At 41.3% G+C, this 22,807-nt stretch overlaps 1 protein-coding gene across 2 annotated transcripts in view; it reads left to right on the forward strand.

Annotated features, from left to right (window-relative positions):
• LOC130291114 (ras-like protein family member 11A-like) overlaps positions 1 to 22,564 on the forward strand; it is a 59,453-nt gene extending 36,889 nt beyond the window's left edge. The window contains exon 5 of one of the 2 annotated variants that reach the window (XR_008847798.1): positions 17,728 to 17,860. Coding sequence is in view for 1 of the 2 variants with exons in the window: in XM_056539539.1 (XP_056395514.1) it covers positions 17,728 to 18,195 (468 nt within the window). In the remaining variant the exon portion in view is untranslated. Of the gene's footprint in view, positions 1 to 17,727 lie in introns of both variants that reach the window. The other variant, XM_056539539.1, reaches the window with a different exon arrangement.
• The last annotated feature ends 243 nt before the right edge of the window (positions 22,565 to 22,807 follow it).

Raw genomic sequence — 22,807 nt, forward strand, 5'->3', positions numbered from 1 at the left:
ACAGGTGGAAGGAGTCATCCAGGTGGCTAAGAAATATCAAGAAGCTTTCAGCAAGTTCTCCACAGACTTCGGCAGAACCACCATGATCAAACATAGGATTCTCACTGGAGACAAAACACCCATTGAAGAGAGACATCGCCCTGTGGCTCCTGGGATATATCAGACCATAAAGAAAATGCTCGTGGAGATGAAAGAGGCCGATGTCATCCAGGAACGCCAGATTCCTTGGGCTGCACCTTTCGTCCTGGTGAAGAAAAAAGATGGAAGTTGAACAGCATAACTCATAAGGATGCCTATCCTCTCCCTCGCATCGAAGAATTCTTGACTGCGTTGGGGTCGGCCTCCTACTTTTCCACACTGGATCTGACGAGCGGCTACTGGCAGGTGCCAATGGCAGAAGAGGACAGAGAGAAGACCGCATTTGTGACCCCTATGGGTCTCTTCGAGTTCAAAAGTATGCACTTTGGACTGTGCAATGCACCAGCTAGTTTCCAACGCCTAATGGAGCGATGCTTGGGGCATCTTAACTTCCAGAGTGTTCTGTTGTATTTAGATGACATCATCGTCTATTCTCGGACATATCAGGAACACCTGGATCACCTGAAAGAAGTTTTCCAAGTCCTTATCCAACATGGACTCAAGGTTAAACCTTCCAAATGTCACTTGCTAAAGCCACAAGTGCACTATCTGGGACATGTCATCAGTGCTCAAGGAGTCCAGCCTGATCCAGACAAAGTGAGTGCTGTGAAAGAGTGGACTACACCCAGGACAGTGCGAGACGTCTGAAGTTTCCTGGGGTTTGCTGGATAATACCGGTGCTTCATCCCCCATTTTGCTCAAATTGCTGGACCCTTGACCGAATTACTGAGAGGGACTGCCTGGGATAATTATAATGGGAGGCTTCCCATACAGTGGGCGGAAGAACAAGAAGATGCCTTTCGAGCCCTGAAGTACCTCCTCACGGAACCCCCCATTTTGGCGTGTCCTGACTACAGCCTGCCATTCCGTTTATACACAGATGCTAGCTTTGAAGGTCTGGGGGCAGTCTTATCTCAAGTGCAGGATGGCAAAGAGAGGGTGATTGCCTATGCATCTTCGAGGTGCTGAGAAGGATGATGCCAACTATAGCTCCTTCAAGCTGGAGCTCCTGGCCCTGGTCTGGGCCATTACTGAGAAGTTTAAGGACTATCTGGCTGCTACTCCCTTCATGGTCTACACTGATAACAACCCCTTGGCCCATTTGAACACTGCTAAGTTGGGAGCTCTTGAACAGCATTGGGCCAACTATGATTTCAACATTAAGTATCGCAGCGATGTACTTTCTCGCATGGCCCCGGGAGAAGCACCCCCTGCTGAAGATGTATGGGAAGATGTGGAAATGCCTCCCTTCTACCGAAGGTTCGTGAGCTAGAGTGCTCTAACTGCCCAGGCGGGTGACGGACCTGAATCTCCCAAAGTCCCTGAAGATCTGTCCACCTGGAAGACACTTCAGGATAAAAGTCGGGTTATCAGGGACCTCCTAGACTATTGCCTCCACAAGAAAGAGCCCACTCGGGTGCGCAAGACCCACGGAGACTTCGAATTGAAGCGGTTGAGGCAGCAGAGGAATTGCCTGTTCCTGCACAAGGGGCTGGTTTACCGAAATTCCCTGGATCCGGTTTCCGGAGACCGCATACACCAGATTGTGGTTCCCAGAAGACATGCAGCCATGGTCCTGAATGCCTATCATGATCAATCTGGACACTTTGGGGTCCATAAGACAGAGATCACCGTCAGAAGTAGATGTGACTGGATTGGGATGCAGGGAGACATCGAGAAATGGTGTGCCGAGTGCTCCGTGTGCAACGTGATAAAGAACCCCAGGAGGGACGCAAGAGCCCCTTTGCATCCCATCTGTACAGAAAGGCCGAATCAAATTGTTGCCTTGGATCATGTGAAGCTGGCCCCCACTCGGTCTGGCTATTGTCATGCTCTAACTATGGTGGATCATTATTCCAAGTGGGTGGCCGTGGTCCCTGTCAAGGATCTTACCGCCAAGACTGCTGCTCAGCTCTATCGACATTGGATCCAACCTCTGGGGTGTCCCAAATCGGTCCTCACGGATCTGGGAACCGCCTTTGAAGCCCAGTTGTTCCAGGAACTTTGCCGGTTGCATGATTGCAAGAAGCTCCGGACAACGGCCTACCATCCCCAAAGGAATGGGCTCTGCGAGAGGATCAATCAAGTTTTCATCCAGATGCTCAGAGCTGCCTCTGTCTCAAAGCACGAAGAGTGGCCTCAGGTGTTGCCTGAACTGCTGGAAATTTACAACAACACTGTCCACTGCTCTACGGGGTATACGCCCTTTTTCCTGATGATGGGCCGACACGGCCAATTGCCAAAGGATCGAACCTTCGGGCTACAGGCATCTTTCAACAATTCTGCTCAGGCTTCCCAAGGTTGGGTGTCAGAGCATCAACGAAGAATTGAGGAAGCCAAGGACATTGTTGAGAAGAAAATGGGTGAAGTTCATGAACGTCAGCAGCAAGATTATAATCGACATGCTTCGGCTCAGCCCTTGCAGCTTGGAGATAAAGTGTGGCTCAGAAAATTTCCTAGAACCCATAAATTGGACTCCTTGTGGGAAATGGAGCCATACACCATTACTGCAGTTCCTTATCCTGAAACGGACATGTACGAAATAAAAAAGGACGGGTTCGAGCCACAGGTGGTCCACAGGAATAGGATAAAAGTGTGCCTGAAAGAAGATATGCTTGACCCATCTCCTCCTACTCCTCCTGATCCTCCTGCTACTTCTACTGCACCTCCACCAAGGCCATTCATCCCACTATGGACGTTCCTTTGTTCCCATCTAAGCAGCCTACCATGTATTGGGGTATACCATTCCCAGCTCCATCCAGCCAGCCGCCACTGGTTGCACCACCCAGTCAGTTGCCAGTAGCTGTTGCTCTCTGTCAACCACCATTGGTTGGTACACCCAACATCAGTTCTGCTCCAGTGAATGCTCCAAATATTGATGCCACTACTCCACCTGTCTTAAGAGAACCCCTCAGTTCAAGCGAAGATGTTGCTTCCGTTTCCAGCCCTCCAGCTGGTCCCTCGGGGACTGAAGTTCTTGAAGAATCCTCAAGTGAAGGAACTCCTGATGACTCAGAGGTGGTGTTGCGGCGGTCTCAAAGGACTACACAGGGCAAACTACCCATAAGGTACCAGGACTCACATTTAGTACCTGCACACATAGTACCTTTGATAACCCACTTCAATGCTCTGCCAATCACTTTTCAGTACCCCAGATTACTGACTTAAGTGTACTACCTCAAGTTTCTCTAGTACATACATCAAAATAAATATCTCACTTAAGAAAACACTTAGGAATTGTAGCATATTGATACCCAATTCCTGCCACTGTTAGGGAAACTTCTTCTTCTCTTTCATTGCGTGTGTGAGATGCTCTGCCTGGCCAGTAGGTGCTCTTGCTAATACAGAATTAAACATGTAATTCTAAGAATAACCTAGTTAGGTTATTTTGAAAGTGCTCTAGGGGTAAGTAGTGTGTAGCCGATAGACCCTAGCAGCCATCCTTACTGTGACCTAGCTTCTGGCTAGCCAGTATAATCCTATGTGTACTAACAGGTAACTTATTGTTGCCAAAAAGATAAAATGTGTGAGATAATAAAATTGTCTAGTCAGCTTGACGCTAAAGGTATATAGAGCTGAACTAATGTCTAGATAGTCTCATGTATAGGGAGTTATAATAATGTTCAGTTTAGTCTCCAAGAGAGAGAGTGTAGAGAGCTAATAAAATGTCTTAGGAGCTAGCAACTACATGTCAGATAGCTGCCTAATTTTCTAGTAAGCTTTAAAGTGTATAGTAAGTTTAATAGAATGTTTAAGAAGCTAGAAACTAAAGGATAGATAGCTTCGTTAATGTCTAGATAGCTTCACTAATGTCTAGATAGCATTCATGTCTAGATAGCACCAATGTCTAGATAGATTTCTATTGTCTAGTTCAGATACTAGTAAGAGTATCAGAGAATGTAAATGTGTTCAATTTTTACTTAGGATGTATAGCAAATTTATAGATCATCCTGTCCTAGTCCTAATCCCTCTGTCTTAGGGGACAGGCGTCGAGGTCGACTTATCTTAAGTAAGGGGGTTTGCGGTGTCCCGGTACCGTATGCTATCCGGTACCTGCGCATGTGGGTCCCCTTAGCCAGAGTCCCTAGGACGTCGGGGTCCCCGTTGTCTAGTTCACCCCTGGTCACCTCTCATCTAGATAGTTATTCAGCTAATGGTTCATTTAGGATGCATGTAAATATGATTATATCAATGTCTATAAATAGTTAACTACCTGTATACAGCGTAGCAGGACCTGCGGGTCACGTGATCAGGAAAACTCTATGGACCTTATCTATCTTATCTATCCCCTAAATCCGGACGGATCTGCAAATATTACCCTAAATTCAGAGACTGTATCTAAAAGTCAAGGTCCGCAACAACTGTCAGTCATTGCACTATATAGAGACTGTATTCCTGAGACTGTTATTGTGCATTGGATGTACCGCAAGCCTTTCAGTAAAGTTTGTTCAAGTTCAAGTACCTTGTGGACCTTCAGTCATTTTGTATATGCACCTATCGTTACTGGGAAGAGCGGCGATAGGCCGGAGAGTTACCTCAGCATACTAGCCCTCAGCCTGGCGTCACGAACTATAGGGTTAACATTAACCCCTCATTTACCGAAACAACACCCCAACTACCATACACCCCCAAGGGCTACCACATATATATATATATATATATATATGTATTTCTTACCCATAGTGTATTTCTTTAGATTCCTTACTACAACCCCTATAGCTGTTTTGCTCCTTCCACATAGAGCTACAGGTGGACCTGATGTGGAGGGCAGGATCCTCGAAAAGCATTGTTTGTGTTTAGTTTACAATGAACCTTTATTATTTTACTGTATATATCTTATCTGTTATTTTGGCCCTTAAAAGGGTTTCCAGGGGTCTTTTCTGCTTTATGTTCTTCATGGTCAGCATTGGTTTTCAAATGGGAATCTTGATCACTGACCTTAAAGGGGTATTCCAGGATTTTTTTTTATTTGACTATGCTATAGGGGCTGTACAGATAGTGTAGTTCATAATATAGTGTCTCACAGTTTTCTCACAATTCTTCTGTGATTTTCAGCTCACTATTTATTTTTACCAGCATACAAAATGACTGCTGTCTCGGATTTTTCCCAGCTTGCAATGCGGTCATGACCTGACTCACTAGTCAGCTGATGACAGGGAGCCTGTCTGCTTCAATGGGTGTAGAGAGCAATCTGCAAGTAATGCAACAGCTGGAGGCACCCTGATTGAAAACCACAGGTCTGCAGCTCTTTTATGTTTCAATGGGTGGGGTAGCTGATGTGTGGGATGGAGGAAAATGGAATCATGGGATTTGTAGGCAAAAAAGAAAACTGGAAACAGGAAATACAAGTTCACAAAAAGCTAGCCACAGTGTTATGGTAATCTCACAGCTTAGCCATTTAGCCCAAGACAAGCACAGATCCTTCATAAGCATGTCCATTACTGACTGCCAGGTACGTACTAAAATCACCTTATGCTGGATAACCCCTTTAACTGGGGCAGCTGATGCCTACAGTATTTTAGATGTTGTTGTGGTTTCTTTCCACATAGGGCCATAAAGTTAAAGGGATAGATGTTGATGCTTAACAAGTAAAATAACTTTAAAACTGCATTTTCCATTCACCTGGCTTATCATTGTGCAATATTAAAATTAGTTTGAGTTAAAACATTTAAAGAGGTTGTCCGGTGAAAACTTTCTTATCACCTATCCACGGGGCCCCAGCTCTAAGAAAGAAGTACATGCTGTAGACAGTGCATTTTCCATTCATTTGTATAGGGGCATTGAAGATATCCGATTTTAATTATACATTTTTAGTATTAGCATCAGCTAGGGGTGTCCCTTGCAGGGCACCATCTTAGGCACTAGACCTAGGGTGATAAATAATATATATGTATATCATCTGTAATATCTCTAACTTCTCTCTTTACATAGAAGAAACTTGTATTTAAGTTACAGTTTCTCTCTAACTCCTGTTAAGTTACAGTGCGTGCTCTCATGGACATTTATTTTCAAAGCACTGGAAAGAGGTGAAATTCCCACATTGGAAAAAATTTGGCATTTTAAGTAGTTAAAATAAATGAATTTTCCATATTAGCACATCAAATGTAAAAACATGGCAAGTTGAGGAAAATGACCTGCAAATTATCTGAGATCCCTCATACACACATTTCAAATCTTCTGATCTAAACTAAATACTTTCATCAAGTCCATTTTCATGGCACCGCTTTCCCAGTTGTAATGTGGTGAGTGGACACTAGTTTTTTTTTTTCCTTCAATAACATTCCAGAAAGATTCTGATCTTTACGAAGCTATATGTATACTGTATGAGGTATCACTGAAACATTGATAATAGAATGGTTTGACATTAACAACAGTAGAAGAAAAGGGTATGAAGCTTACCAACTTCGTGCTGCTCTGTTGCCTCCTGTTCACACTTTGACCATAGCGTAGCACTTTTTCAATTCCAAAGAAACCATCTAGCATTTGTATTTTGCGAACAATTAAAGCTTTCCTAATCAGATATTATGAAAACTTTAAAACATGTAAAAAGTCCTGCATAGCCAATGGGATTATTTATATAGGGTTAAGTATTACCAAAAATGCTCAGGTGGATTTTCAGTTCTCAATCCTTAGTGATATAATAGGGCACCCCATACATCTCAATTTCTTTCCTGTAATGCCTCCTTTGGCTTTCCTCATTGGGTGACTCTAGAAAACATTTTAGTTTCTTTTTATTCTTAACCAGCATTAGGGTATGTTCACGCCTTTAAAGGGGGTACTCCGGTGGAAAACTTTTTTTTTAAATCAACTGGTGCCAGAAAGTTAAACTGATTTGTAGATTACTTCTATTAAAAATTTGTAATCCTTACAGTACTTATTAGCGGCTGTATACTACAGGGTGGGCCATTTATATGGATACAACTTAATAAAATGGGAATTGTTGGTGATATTAACTTCCTGTTTGTGGCACATTAGTATATGCGAGGGGGAAAACTTTTCAAGACGGGTGGTGACCATGGTGGCCATTTTGAAGTCGGCCATTTTGAATCTAACTTTTGTTTTTTCAATAGGAAGAGGGTCATGTGACACATCAAACGTATTTGGAATTTCACAAGAAAAACAATGATGTGTTGCCCATTGTGTTGGATTGTCAATGCAACCCTCTTCTCCCTCTCTTCACACACCGATAGCAACACCGCAGGATAAATGCTAGCACAGGCTTCCAGTATCCATAGTTTCAGGTGCTGCACATCTCGTATCTTCACAGCATAGACAATTGCCTTCAGATGACCCCAAAGATAAAAGTCTAAGGGGGTCAGATCGGGAGACCTTGTGGGCCATTCAATTGGCCCACGACGACCAATCCACTTTCCAGGAAACTGTTCATCTAGGAATGCTCGGACCTGACACCCATAATGTGGTGGTGCACCATCTTGCTTGAAAAACTCAGGGAACGTGCCAGCTTCAGCACATAAAGAGGGAAACACATCCTCATGTAGCAATTTATCATATCCAGTGGCCATGAGGTTTCCATGATGAAGAATGGCCCCACTATCTTTGTACCCATATACCACACCATACCATCAATTGTTGTGTTCCAACAGTCTTGTGAAGAGTGGGAGAAGAGGGTTGCATTGACAATCCAACACAATGGGCAGCACATAGAACACATTTTATAAGTGGTCAGAAACTTGTAAATAACTCATGAAAGAATAAAGTTACGTTTAAACCAAGCACATCATTGTTTTTCTTGTGAAATTCCACATTTTGATGTGTCACATGTGTCACACGTTTGATGTGTCACATGACCCTCTTCCTATTGAAAAAACAAGTTAGATTCAAAATGGCCGACTTCAAAATGGCCACCATGGTCACCACCCATCTTGAAAAGTTTACCCCCTCACATATACTAATGTGCCACAAACAGGAAGTTAATATCACCAACCATTCCCATTTTTATTAAGGTGTATCTATATAAATGGCCCACCCTATACAGAGGAGATTCTTTTCTTTTTGGATTTCTTTCCTGTCATGACCACAGTGCTCTGATGACACCTCTGTCCATTTTAGGAACATCCAGAGGAGCATATGTTTGCTATGGGGATTTCCTCCTGCTCTGGACAGTTCCTAAAATTGACAGAGGTGTCAGCAGAGAGCACTGTGGTCATGACAGGAAAGAAATCCAAAAAGAAAAGAATTTCCTCTGTAGTATACAGCCGCTAATAAGTACTGGAAGGATTAAGATTGTTTTAATAGAAGTACTTTACAAATCTGTTTAACTTTCTGGCTTTAGTTGATTTAAAAAAAAAAAGTTTTCCACTGGAGTACCCCTTTAAAAAATTAAACAAAACAGCAAAATTCGTTGTTTCCATTTGCCTACAAAAGAGATATAAAAGTTAATTATTTATGTTCCTCAAAATTATTCTATTAAAATGATGACTTGTAATGCAATAAAACAAGCCCAATTATAGAAGAATAAACAAATTATGGTATAAAAAATATTTTTATGAAATGTTTTGCAAAAGTAGCAAAAACTATATATACATGGGATGGCTATAACATGTTTTCTCATGTCGTAGGGTGAATGGCACACAATTCAAAATGCAACAAAGAAAATGACAAAAGTGCTAAATTGCTGAATACCCCAAGAAACAGCTAATAAAACGTCACTCAGTAAGATAAATGTACTAAAAAAAATGTGAGGGCCATGATGGGGGAGTGCTCATCTAGCTTCTAACTAAAGGCCATTGTGGGGGCAGGAATATGGTGCTTAAATACATGTCATGCACTGACTCCAGAGCAAAAACAACTTGATTTCTATGGCATGACATAATATAAAAATCTTTTAGCATAAAGAATTTTCCCTTGCAGTTTCTGTTTTGCAACCAAGTACATAAAGCCTGCTTTTCTCTCTATTCTGGGCTATGGGAAATTGTCCTCTTACAATGCCATTGGACCCTTAAATTAAATTGTCCTCTTACAATGCCAATGGACCCTTAAATTAAATTGTCCTCTTACAATGCCATTGGACCCTTAAATTAAATTGTCCTCTTACAATGCCATTGGACCCTTAAATTAAATTGTCCTCTTACAATGCCAATGGACCCTTAAATTAAATTGTCCTCTTACAATGCCATTGGACCCTTAAATTAAATTGTCCTCTTACAATGCCATTGGACCCTTAAATTTAATTGTCCTCTTACAATGCCATTGGACCCTTAAATTAAATTGTCCTCTTAAGGCCTTTGGACCCTTACTGGATATCTGCTAGAGTGCAGAGCTATTTGAGTTGTCCTTCTCTCCTCATGCTTAAAGGGGTACTCCAGTGGAAAAAAAAATGTTTAAATCAACTGGTGCCAGAAATGTTTAAATCTTAATCCTTCCAGTACTTAGCTGCTGTATGCTCCACAGGAAGTTCATTTCTTTTTGAATATTTTTTCTGTCTGAACACAGTGCTCTCTGCTGACACCTTGTCCTTGTCCAGGACTGTCCAGAGCAAGAGTAAATCCCCACAGCAAAACTCTCCTGCTCTGTACAGTTCCTGACACAGACAGAGGTGTCAGCAGAGAGCACTGTGGTCAGAAAAGAAATTCAAAAAGAAAAGAACTTCCTCTGTAGTATACAGCAGCTGATAAGTACTGTAAGGATTAAGATTTTTAAATAGAAGTAATTTACAAATTTTAACTTTCTGGCACCAGTTGATTATAAAAAATATTTTTTTCCACCAGAGTACCCCTTTAAGGCCCTTTTTACATGGGCCAATTATTGAGCAAATGAGCATTCCTAGGAACGCTCATTTCCAATAATTTAATTATGTGATAGGGCCAGCGATCAGCCAGTGACAAACAAGTACTTGTTCTTTTGTGAAGCACATTGCTCTGTGTAAACAGGTGGAAGTTGGCCAACAGTAATCAACTTATTGGGCCACACAAATGGTCCAACATTCATTCACCCAGCCACACGATTGGTCCAGAAATGTGCTGGCTCTACAGATGGGCAACAATCGCTAAGGTTGGTACTTGTTATTGTGCAGTTCAGCTGCCCATGTAAGAGAACCCTAAGTCTCCTAAGCCCAATTACTGGTGATGGTATTTGTATTAGCAGTAGAAAAGGTAGAAAGAGGGAAGTGTTCATGCCGATGTACACAGGTGTGCCTACAGTAGTATTTTGTGCAGTACTGAAGACTACAAGGATAAAGATACTTTGAACAGAGTTACTAAACTAGTACATGGGTTGCAGGATAAAACTTATCAGGAAAGATTAAAAGGACCATAAAGGGGTATTCTGGCCAAAGACATCAAAGGATAGGGAATAAGATGTCTGGTCGTTGGGGGCCCGCCGCCGGGACCCCATGCGATCTCCGTACAGCAAACGCATTCTGTGCAGGGCTGCTCATCACGCCCCCTCATTATGTCACACCACGCCCCCTCCATTCATGTCTATAGGAAGGGGCATGATGGCCGTCACAAGGGGGGTGTGGTGTGACGTAACATCTCCTGTCTTGGAAACACAGAGGTTTCCGAGACTGGAGCAGCAGCCCTGCATAGAATGCGGGTGCTGCATGGAGATTGTGGGGGGTCCCAGCAATGCCGCCCCCCCTCACCCATGATCAGATATCTTATCCCCTATTGTTTGGATAGGGGATAAGATGTCTTTGGCCAGAATACCCCTTTAACATATATAGCTTGGAAGAAAGATGAGACGTAGGGTACGTTCACACTACGGAATTGCCACGGAATACCGCCCGGAAATTCCGTGGCAATTCCGTAGTGTGAACGTATCCTACGCAATTCTGCGGTGTGAACTTTAACATTAGTGTGAACGGGTCTCCGTGAGACCCGTTCACACTGCGGAATTTCAGCGGCGGACATTTCTGCCGCTGAAAGTGTTCCGCGCAAAGAACATGTTCATTCTTTGTGCGGAATCCGCGAGCGGACCATAGCCGTCAATGGTTAGGCAGAATCTCCGCTCGCAGAATTCAGCGAGCGGAGATTCCGCAGTGTGAACGAGCCCAAAGGGGATATGATAAAAACTTTTAAATACATAAAGGGAATCAACATGGTAAAGGAGGAGAGCATATTTAAATGGAAAAAAAAAACTACTACAAGAGGACATAGTGTAAAACTAAATAGGAAAAGGTTCCTGCAGTAATATCAGGAAGTATTACTTTACTGAGAGAGTAGTGGATGCATGGAATAACCCTCCTGCAGAAGTGGAAGCATAAAGGAGTTTCAGCATGCATGGGATAGGCATAAGGCTATCCTTCATATAAAATAAGGACAGGGTCTATTCATATTATTCAGACTATTGGGTAGACTAGATGGGCCAAATGTTCCTTATCTGCTGACACATTTTATTTTTCCAATGTAACCTCTATCATCATTTACTTGGCCAATTATTTAGCTGTCCCTCTGCAGCTTTCACTAGTCACTATCACTCTGTTTCTGCCAGTATATGTAAGCCTCTCTTACCCCACCTGGTGGACACCATAGAGTGGTGTAACAATGTTTTAATGTTTACTGTGACATAGGGTTCCACAATGGCAAACAATTACCCTAGAAAAATTTCTCCCTGCGGTCACAAGTTCAAAGCCTAAAAAAATCTGCAACAGTCCAAGTAAAAATATTTTAAAACAATTAAAACATTGCCCAACATTCTTGATGACCACTTTAAAACAATACAGTAAGTAGAACAAAATTCAGGGGTGTCTCATACATTCAGGGGTGTCTTTTTTGTTTTTGTTTTAGCAGGCTGCTCCGAACATCCTCAGATTCTCCTGGATTTATCATTAGGAGTACTCCTCTTTATAACCCCAGTGTGATAGTACATTGCAGCATTACAGCAGTGCACAATAAAATGAATACACACGATTTACAGTGTAAAGAAACATTACTTTTGTAATGGAGAAGGCAAATTACTTACAATTCATTCCTCTTATATATATCTAATACAAATGTTAGGCCAACAGTAACTCGGGATATTGTTGGAAAGATTGTTGATGTATCCATCTTGATGACTCTGCATTAAATGATACGCCTTCTAATTCACAACACATGGCCAATATGCAAGACTTGACTTGGTTTACATACAAAATGAGTCATAAGATCCAAGCTCATGTATCACTATTACATTTTTATCATTTACATCATGACTTCAGGGCTTTTTCTGCTGGATCTGAGCTTTGACATTTAATCCTCAATTCAAACATAGAGTTTCAAATCTTTCCAAGGCTCGCTCCTGATAAAAAGAGTCAACAGACATGGAGCAAACTCATCCATCAATGTATTATTCAAAATGGTGTACAATCTAAACAGGAGGCGATACAGCTGGACAGAAGAATCACTGCTGACCACACATCTGTGCTGTTTACTTCTGTTCTGTAAGCACATTGTTTGGTGGAAGTCAGCAGAAACACTGGAACATACTGGATGTGGGTCAAATATTGGGTAAAATCCAAAAATACCTCCAGCACAGATCATTAGCTGTGGCCTTCAGTCCTTTTCTTTTCACATGTGGCAATTTTACAGTCCTCAGATAAATGTAGTTGACGTTTCTGCAACAAATCTGATGTATATGAATAAACCCTTAGGTTAATGTTCACTCTACAGAAATTCAGCCATCTCCAGAATCTGCGTTAAAGGGGTAGTCCACTGGCCAGCGTTTGGAACATTTAGTTTTGAAAGCTTTGTGTGCGCTTCGGGGGTCGGTCACGCCCCTTGTGATGTCAGGCCAGGCCCCCTCAATGCAAGTCTATGGGAGGGGGCGAGATGCCTTCATGCCCCCTCCCATAGACTTGCATTGAGGGGGCGTAGCCTGACATCACAAGAGGCATGGCCGACCCCCGTAGCACGCACACAGTGTTCAAAACTAAAAGTTCCGAACACTGGCTAGTGGAGTAGCCCTTAGTCCCATAAACTACTAGGGGACTTCTCTCGCAGATTATGCCAGAATATTGAATATTTTCAACCTTCCAACATGTGACCTGCTCATCGGAATTCTATGGAAATCGTTGGGAGGCTGCTACATGTACAGTTTCTTTAGTGTGAACAGGGCCTTACTGTCCTGGAAGCCTATTGTTGAAACCAAGCAGTGTTGTCAGCTTTGTGCTTCTATGCTCTCCCTGTATTTATGTAGATTCTGTTTTATTGATCCTTATTCATCCCCCACTTCAAACATACAGAGGTAGATTAAAGGAGGGTGTCAACAGATTAATGCTGCCTGAACCAGGGCCAGGCTTCCTTATGGCTAGGTTTCCACACAGGTTTTTTTCTGGCATTTTTGCTTTTTGAAAACTGCCATTGCAGTTTCTGAGCCACAGCCAAAAGTGTATTCATAAGGAATGGGAAATATAAATGAAGACCTTATACTCCTCCTTCCTACCGGATCCACTTATGACTTTGGCTCAAAAAACAACGCCAGAAAGAAACCTATGTGGAAACCTAGTCAATCACTGACAACTTAGTTTTACTCTGAGATGCTGCAGTGACTTTATACTATGCCATGGCTCAAGAAAAGTGTCCAAGAGGCGGTCTTTCAGCTTGATTGATGGGTTTTTCTCTGCTTTGTGCATAGGGGGAGACCTGTCAGTCAAGTAGAGACAAATACGGGGAAAGCTGGGGAGACCACGGTTTATAAAAACTTTTGTTATGGCTTGGTTTAAATTAGTTTTTTTCTGAAATGCAGCAGCATTCCAGAGTGAAATTTGGTTGTCAGTGATGAGGCAGCATGTTGGGTATTTTGCTGCCCAGGGTCTGGACACCTGCTGACAGTCTTCCTTTAAGGGGCTTGCTCTGACTTCCTTTAAGTGGCTTGCTCTGACTTCCTTTAAGTGGCTTGCTCTGGCCCTAGCATGTAAATATGTGTCTCTGAGTTAGATAGGGAGATGAGATGAGATAGGGGCTCGATATGTAAATATGTGTCTCTGAGTTAGATAGGGAGATGAGATGAGATAGGGGCTCGATATGTAAATATGTGTCTCTGAGTTAGATAGGGAGATGAGATGAAATAGGGGCTCGATATGTAAATATGTGTCTCTGAGTTAGATAGGGAGATGAGATGAGATAGGGGCTCGATATGTAAATATGTGTCTCTGAGTTAGATAGGGAGATGAGATGAGATAGGGGCTCGATATGTAAATATGTGTCTCTGAGTTAGATAGGGAGATGAGATGAAATAGGGGCTCGATATGTAAATATGTGTCTCTGAGTTAGATAGGGAGATGAGATGAGATAGGGGCTCGATATGTAAATATGTGTCTCTGAGTTAGATAGGGAGATGAGATGAGATAGGGGCTCGATATGTAAATATGTGTCTCTGAGTTAGATAGGGAGATGAGATGAGATAGGGGCTCGATATGTAAATATGTGTCTCTGAGTTAGATAGGGAGATGAGATGAGATAGGGGCTCGATATGTAAATATGTGTCTCTGACTTAGATAGGGAGATGAGTTTGTTACTTTAAGTTGTAACTGGTACTGTAGTATGCGGATACATTCTTTGTACAGTAATGAAGAATGCCATAGCTATGTAAGCAACAGAAAAATACAAAAAAATATATCTATAGACATAGCAAATCAAAATAATCTGAACTGATTTTTCTTTGAACTTTGGAAGCCACAGCTCAGATGATTGGGGAAAGTACAAATGACTGTTTCACTACTAAATAACATTGAACTGATGGGCTTTGTAGATTTTTGGTTTTTAATACACAGTTGTTGATCTGATATCTCTTTCTCAGACACAGGGTTCAAATTTCACACTACAAGTATCAACCTGCTTTTTTACTGCCGTTATTTTACTATAGCGGATGAAAAAAACCAAAAAAAAAAACAGATGCAATAACTGGTAATAAAGGATGATAACTGATGACCATCATCCTTTATTTTTAATGTTTTTTTTCTTAAAAAACATGATGTTCAACAGTTATTACCAGTTACAACCATTTTTTTAATCAGGTTTTTAACCCTTTTTTTAAATAAAGCTGTACTGAGCATGCTCAGTACAAAAATCGGATGTTAACCCCTTAAGGACGTAGGGTTTTTCCGTTTTTGCATTTTCATTATTTCTTCATCACCTTCTAAAAATCTTAACGCTTTCAATTTTGCACATAAAATTTCATATGATGACTTATTTTTTGTGCCACCAATTCTACTTTGCAGTGACATTAGTCATTTTACCAAAAAATCCACGGCGAAACGGGAAAAAAATTAATTGTGCGACAAAATTGAAGAAAATATTTCATTTTGTAACTTTTGGGGGCTTCCATTTCTACGCAGTGCATTTTTCGGTAAAAATAACACCTTATCTTTATTCTGTAGGTCCATACGGTTAAAATGATACCCTACTTACATAGGTTGGATATTGTCGTACTTTGGAAAAAAAATCATAGCTACATGCAGGAAAATGTATATGTTAAAAATTCTCATCTTCTAACCCCTATAACTTTTTTATTTTTCCACATACAGGCCGGTATGAGGGCTCATTTTTTGCAACGTGTTCTGAAGTTTTTATCTGTACCGTTTTATTATTGATCGGACTTTTTGATCGCTTTTTAATCATTTTTTCATGATATAAAATGTGACCAAAAATACGCTATTTTGGACTTTGGAATTTGTTTGTGCGCATGCCATTGACCATGCGATTTAATTAACGATATATTTTTATATTTCGGACATTTCCGCATGTGGCGATACCACATATGTTAATTTTTATTTACACAGTTTTTTTTTATGGGAAAAGGGGGGTGATTCAAACTTTTATTAGGGAAGGGGTTAAATGACCTTTGATAACTTTTTTTTCTCACTTTTTTTTTTTGTAGTGCTATAGCTCCCATAGGGAGCTATAACACTGCACACACTGATCTTTTATGCTGATCCCTGCAAAGCCATAGCCATAGCAGTGAGATAGGGGCTCAATTGCTCAAGCCTGTAGCTCAGGCTTGGAGCAATCAAACCCAGATCGGACACGGAGGAGACAGGTAAGGGGACCTCCGCTCGCGTCCTAGCTGATCGGGACTGAGCTGCCGGGAAGCGTTTACTTTCACTTTCAGACGCGGTGGTCAACTTTGATTGCCGCGTCTGAAGGGTTAATAGCGCGCGGCACAACGATTGCTGCCACGCGCTGTTAGCCCAGGGTCCCAGCTGCTATTCATGAATAGCAGCCGGGACCGACCCGGTGTGATGCGGGGTCACGGTGTGACCCCGTTTTAAACACCGGGACCGGGCGTAGGGCGTACAGGTACATCCTACGTCCTTAAGAGGTTAAAAACCCTGACAATAACTGATGATAACGGATGTTTTTTTTTGAACATCTGGTTCCCATAGACTTCAATGTTACATTTTAACATCCGGTTTTTCACCATTTTTTTTTGCTGGACCAAAAATTAGTGCATGCCCCGTCTTTTGTGCTGGCAAAAATAACTGACATTAGTAAAAACGGACATGCCTGATGCAAAAGGATGTTCAAAAAGTCTGATTGACATGAATGGGATTTTTTGACGGACGTTTTCAGGACTTTTTGCCGGGCGTCATAACAGAAGTTTTTTACAGGATGGTACCTGTAGTGTGAAAGAGGCCTAACCTATTAGTATGATCTAATGCCAATATACAATATGTGGTAACTATATAATAGATAGAGGTAGAGACAAAAAGGAATAATATGATTCAAATAATTGAGAAGTTTAGGTGGCAACCTAAAGAACCTCCAGGACCAGCAGTGCAAAATATGCAGTATGACAGTGGTTCTCAATCTGGAGTACAAGTACCTCCAGGGGTACTTAGCAGTTCTCCAGGGGGTACTTGAAAAAAATCAGTAATGGCAGCTACAGACACTGGTTACTGGTCTAGACTACTTTGATAGAAATGGAAGTCTGACGTCACTGCACCGAGGAGCGGAGCAGGAGGACAGCAAAGGGGAAGCGTGGGCACTGGGCTGCTGTGGGCAGTAACCTCTATCAGCTTTGTTGCTCCACTGCCCCTGCAAACCGGAGACAAACTGCTATGAGCCATAGCAATAGGTCCCCAAACCAGTGGAGCACCAAAGCGGCACAGTATGGTGGCCTACAACTATATATGGGGCAGTTTGGAGGCCTACAGCTATATTTGGGGGCAAAGAGGGGGCCTAACAACTTTATGGGGACACAAAGCGGGTAATATTACTGTGTGTGACAATAAACATGGGAAGTTTGTAAATAGGTGGGTATTATACTACAGAAAGAAGCCTAAAACGTTTGTTTGCCTGGTTTCTTTGGAGAAGTCTTGTATTGGAGAAATCTTAATGGCGGTCTAGGCCAGATAGTGAAGAAAAGAAAAGTAAACAACTCCGGTTAGAGAAGACACCACCTGTAAATTGGGTGACTAGGGAGCTAGGGAGAGGAACAGGGGCCTGTTATAGAGGAAAGTAAAGCATATGAATTATACTATAATCATTACAAAATGTCTCTAATATGGGGGTACAATTTTTTGGGAATGGGCTGTCAAGGGGTACTCAGGCAAAAAAGGTTGAGTACCACTGCAGTAGGAAAGCACACCTTGCATATGCATGATGCACTATTTCTTTATTTGCTAAATGAGTGTTCTTCTTGCTTTCACAGGAGGATGCAGACAGTATTTGTTGCCAGGAGCAAATAAACCGATCCATTTACTGGGCAGATGGCTTTGTTCTGGTGTTTTCCATCACAGACTACAATAGCTACCGTGTGATTAGACCTCTATACCAGCACTTACGGAAAATCCACCCAAACACCAAAATCCCACTTCTCCTCGTAGGAAATAAAGCTGATCTTCTGAGGGCTCGGCAGGTGGAATCTGATGAGGGGCTCCAGCTTGCCAATGAACTGACTGGTACATATGCTGAAGTATCTGCCAGAGAAAATTATGAAGGAGTATATGGAGCATTCTACCAGCTTTGCCAGGAGGTTGGCAAGATGATTTTCAGCTGCAATGGAGAAAAAAGAAGAGGGCTTCATCTTGTGCGTCCTAGGTCTCCAAACATGCAAGACCTAAAGAGACGTTTTAAACAAGTGTTATCCTCCAAAGTCAAATCTACTACTACTCTCTGACCGTTAACAGATGTGCACAAATAGATGTGCACATTTCAGATATATCCATCAAAATCAAAAAGTTTGTCTCCGCAAATTGCGCTGGAAACAATTTGTGTCTTTTTGCATTTATAGTTTACATCAAATTTGGTATTATTGATTGTGAAGTGAAAAAAGCTAAGTAACTCTGTTTAACTGTTTGTGCAGCTATAGTTAAGGTATACATAGTACCTACACATAGCTGAAGTAGTTTATGGACTTATCTCAGTTCACTACACGATAATGACATCACTAAGGCAGGGCATGTATAGGTAAATGTTTTCCCTGTAAACAACCTGATTCAATGTTTGAGACAAGAATTGGGTTACATATGACTTCCAGATTTGGTGTGAAATAAAACAAACAAACAAAAAAAACATTTGATAGCAGATCAAATGTTTAAGATATAAGATATAAGATCTGGCTGGCAGCAGATGAATAGTCTCAACAGCTCCAAAGAAGGACAACCATTACGCTGCCCTCCCATGATATATCAGCACATATTCGGCTAGCAGAAGAAACAAAAGGCTTCACTCCTACATCACATTGACCTTCTCTAATTTGGAATACCTATGTTTTACTTGACTGTTCCTAGTTTACAACTTTGTGAATAAAATGTAATTTCAGTGTTACTATGGCAAAAAGCCATAGGCATTTGTAGGGATTAATAATAGTGTATAGGACTGAGTTGAACAAATTATGTTTTTTTTTCCTCTGGTATATTAGAACCTGATATCACACAATATAGCTAATGCTATCCATTTAAACATGGCAAATTCACTAAAACCCAAAATCTGATGTGTCTAGTAGCAAATTGTTACAAAAAAAAATGGCATAAATCAGAAACTGTTCTTATTGATTTCCCAATATGTTTTGTGACTGTCAGACTTTATTCACATCATATACACTGACTATGTTGGATGGTATCCCGTGTGATCCTGACTATTTACAGACTTTTATGGGACAAACATATGCAAAATAAATGTGTTCTTTTGGTAAATGTTTCAATACACAAGCAGTATGGTATCAGCATATTTAATGGGACCAGAAAATCCTTTCTTCATATGAATTATGTGCAGAAAATAATTGGTTAGATTATCAGTTGTTTTTGCTTTCCTCGTTTGCATAATGAGTTCTTTATGTGTTGGAACATCATCCACTTCCAGAAGGAAGTCCTCTGAAACCTCTAATGATAACTCTTCATATATGGCCAGTCACATCTTCAGACTTTCCCCAGAAAAACCTTCTGTGTAATGAGCTTTCCTCCTCCTGTGCTCCCTGAGGGGCCGTTGTTTGGCTGACAGCCACTTGGTACTAATGCAAAATGTATGCCGTCACTCAGAAGGAGAGGATGGAGTTCCCTGCATTTCTACCTTGGAAAGCTCCATGGATAGTGTTCATAATGGCATAGGGATGTCATTGGAGTATACAGATACCTGTAGTCACATAGTACGGTTGAAAAAAGACATATGTCCATCAAGTGAAAAGAAAAACCCACACAGTGAGATCTGTTAACTAAAGATTTATAGTTACAAACTTATGTCCGGACACCATTTGGAGCATCCATAGGTAGTTCCATCAAACTTGATAAGAAGAAAAAAATGTAGCATGCTGTTCTATTTTTCCAGTCGAAACCAAGGATACAATGCTGGAACTCGAGGGATCCCTTTATAAGTCAATGGGGTCCATCAATCTCAGTTGGTTTCATTTGGCGCCAATGTGAGCCTTAATCTTTCATTTTTTATGGTATACATAGGAATAGAGGCCAGAGGGAGGCCGAGAGTACATACTTATGCCTCTCTGTGGCAATGGAAGCCTATGGACATGTTTATCATGTAAGTGGGGAGCTTTCCCAATGTACATATTAAACATGTGGCACAATGTGATCCAACACTAACAGTGGGGAATGCCGGTAGTTTGCATTAGACAGACATTAGGGCTAAATTCCCTTGTGCTGGTGAACACTTGAAGGCAAAATCTTGCCCCCATATGTTCACAATGGCCGTGTGTTGTTGCCAGGATTATTATAATGATTTTTTAATTTGTATATCTGTATAGCAGTAGGAGCTCTGTTTTTCTCCAAATCCCCTATAAAACAATATTAAAAATGCTTTCAAGCTCTCCCTAGGAATGCTAGTGGCATCAACATGCCAGGTCTTGAATCGTTTTCTTTGCAAAGGATTTAGCGGTCTGTATCATGAAACAAAGCTGCGACTACTATATAATATGAAATTAATCAGTACAGAATTTAGATTCTATTTAGATTACATAAAATATTTCAAGTTGGACATTCACTTCAAAGTACTGTTTTTAACACAATTCACTGTATCCACAGGAATGGCCTAATCCAAGGAAGGAAAGTAACAAACCACAGACCAATCATGTCCACATAATTAGTTTCTAACATCAAACATTATAAGTACAAATAGGAATAACACTAAATACCACTAGATACATATCACTCATCTGTGAGTGCTGCGGTGATTTTTTTTCTATTTGTAAATACATACCTGGAAACATTTGTTAAAGTATTACTTTGCCATTAAGTTATCGTCAATGAAAATGTCACAAATATAACCATATATATTATCCTTGGAATAAATGCAAGAACCTATATTAACCCATTAAGGACGCAGGGTTTTTCCGTTTTTGCATTTTCATTTTTTCCTCATCACCTTCTAAAAATCATAACGCTTTCAATTTTGCACATAAAATTCCATATGATGGCTTATTTCTTGCGCCACCAATTCTACTTTGCAGTGACATTAGTCATTTCCCCCAAAAATCCATGCGAAACGGAAAAAAAATTTAGTGAAGAAAAAATATCATTTTGTAACTTTTGGGGGCTTCCGTTTCTACGCAGTTCATTTTTCGGTAAAAATAACACCTTATCTTTATTATGTAGGTCCATAAGGTTAAAACTATACCCTACTTATATAGGTTGGATATTATTCGTACTTCGAAAAAAAATCATAACTACATGTAGGAAAATTTATATGTTAAAAATTCTCATCTTCTAACCCCTATAACTTTTTTATTTTTCTGCGTACGGGCCGGTATGAGGGCTCAGTTTTTTGCGCCATGTTCTGAAGTTTGTATCGGTACCATGTTTGTATTGATTGGACTTTTTGATCACTTTTATTCATTTTTTCATGATATAAAAAGGGACCAAAAATACACTATTTGGCATTTTTTGCACGCACACCATTGACCGTGAGATTTAATTAACTATATTTTTATAGTTCGGACATTTCCGCACGTGGCGATACCACATATGTTTATTTTTATTTACATTTTTTTTTTTTTTATGGGTTAAATGACCTTTGTTAACTTTTATTTTCACTTTTTTTTTGCAGTGTTATAGCTCCCATAAGGACCTATAACACTGCACACACTGATCTCCTATGCCATAGCTTTGCACGGATCAGAGAGATAGGGGCTTGATTTCTCAAGCCTGTAGCTCAGGCTTGGAGCAATCAATCGACGATCGGACGCCACGGAGACAGGTAAGGAGACCTCCGCCTGCGTCGCAGCTGATCGGAACATCGCGATTTTATGCCGCACGCTGTTAGCCCAGGGTCCCGGCTATTATTAGCAGCCGGGACTGACCCGTTTTAAACACCGGGACCGGGTGTAGGGCGTACAGGTACGCCCTATGTCCTTAAGGAGTTAAAAGGGGCACTCATTATCAAAAGGTATCCCCTATTCATAGGATAGGGGATCACTAGTTGATGAGTGGGGTCCAACCATTGAGACCCACTGATCGTGAGATTGGAGGTCAAATGTCCTCAGGAATAGAGCAGCACTGGCAGAATTCCAAATTGTGAGACTATGCTTCTTTAAATGTATTTTGTCCTGATAACGATAGAAGAACAAAATTCTTACTATATTAATTATAAATGAATTGGCACTTTTATATCCTCTACATATTTAAATAGGTTATTCAGGATTAAAAACAGCACCACACATGTCCTCAGGTTGTGGGTAGTATTACAGCTGCACTCAAGTAAATGCAACTGAGCTGCAATATCACGCACAGAGGCCAGGTGTAGCAGCTATGTGCAGCTATGTTTCTAATTCTGGATAACCCCTGCACAGCACAGCATAAGAGTCTGATCGAAGGGGGTTCAACTGATGGGACCCACACCAATCTACTGGCCGGTGCCCCAATGTTCTGAAGATTTTTGTTCAGAACACTGGCTATCCTTGTGCACGGAGTAACATGCCCCCTCCATGCACTGTCTATGGGAGAACCGAAGATTCAAGAGTACAAATACTCAGGTATAAATCTTCAGAATACCTGGGTGTCGGGAAGGAGTTAGCAGGGGTCTCAGCAGTTGCCTACGCCCCCCCCCCCCCCCCACACCCTTTGGATAGGAAAGTAGAAGAAAAGTATAGGAATTCCCCTTTAATATCTTCGCTAAATGGGTATTCCGGGCAAAAATATTTCATCCCCTATCCAAAGGATAGGGGATAAGGTGTCTGATCGCGGGGGGCCCACTGCTGAGACCCCCCGTGATCTCCCTGTAGCACCCGCATTCTATGAGGGTGCTGAATGTCCAGTTTTGGAAACCTTCAGGTTTCCGGGACCGGG

The sequence above is a fragment of the Hyla sarda genome, chromosome 9 (assembly GCF_029499605.1).
Source record: "Hyla sarda isolate aHylSar1 chromosome 9, aHylSar1.hap1, whole genome shotgun sequence".
In the NCBI taxonomy this organism is placed as follows: Eukaryota; Metazoa; Chordata; class Amphibia; order Anura; family Hylidae; genus Hyla; species Hyla sarda.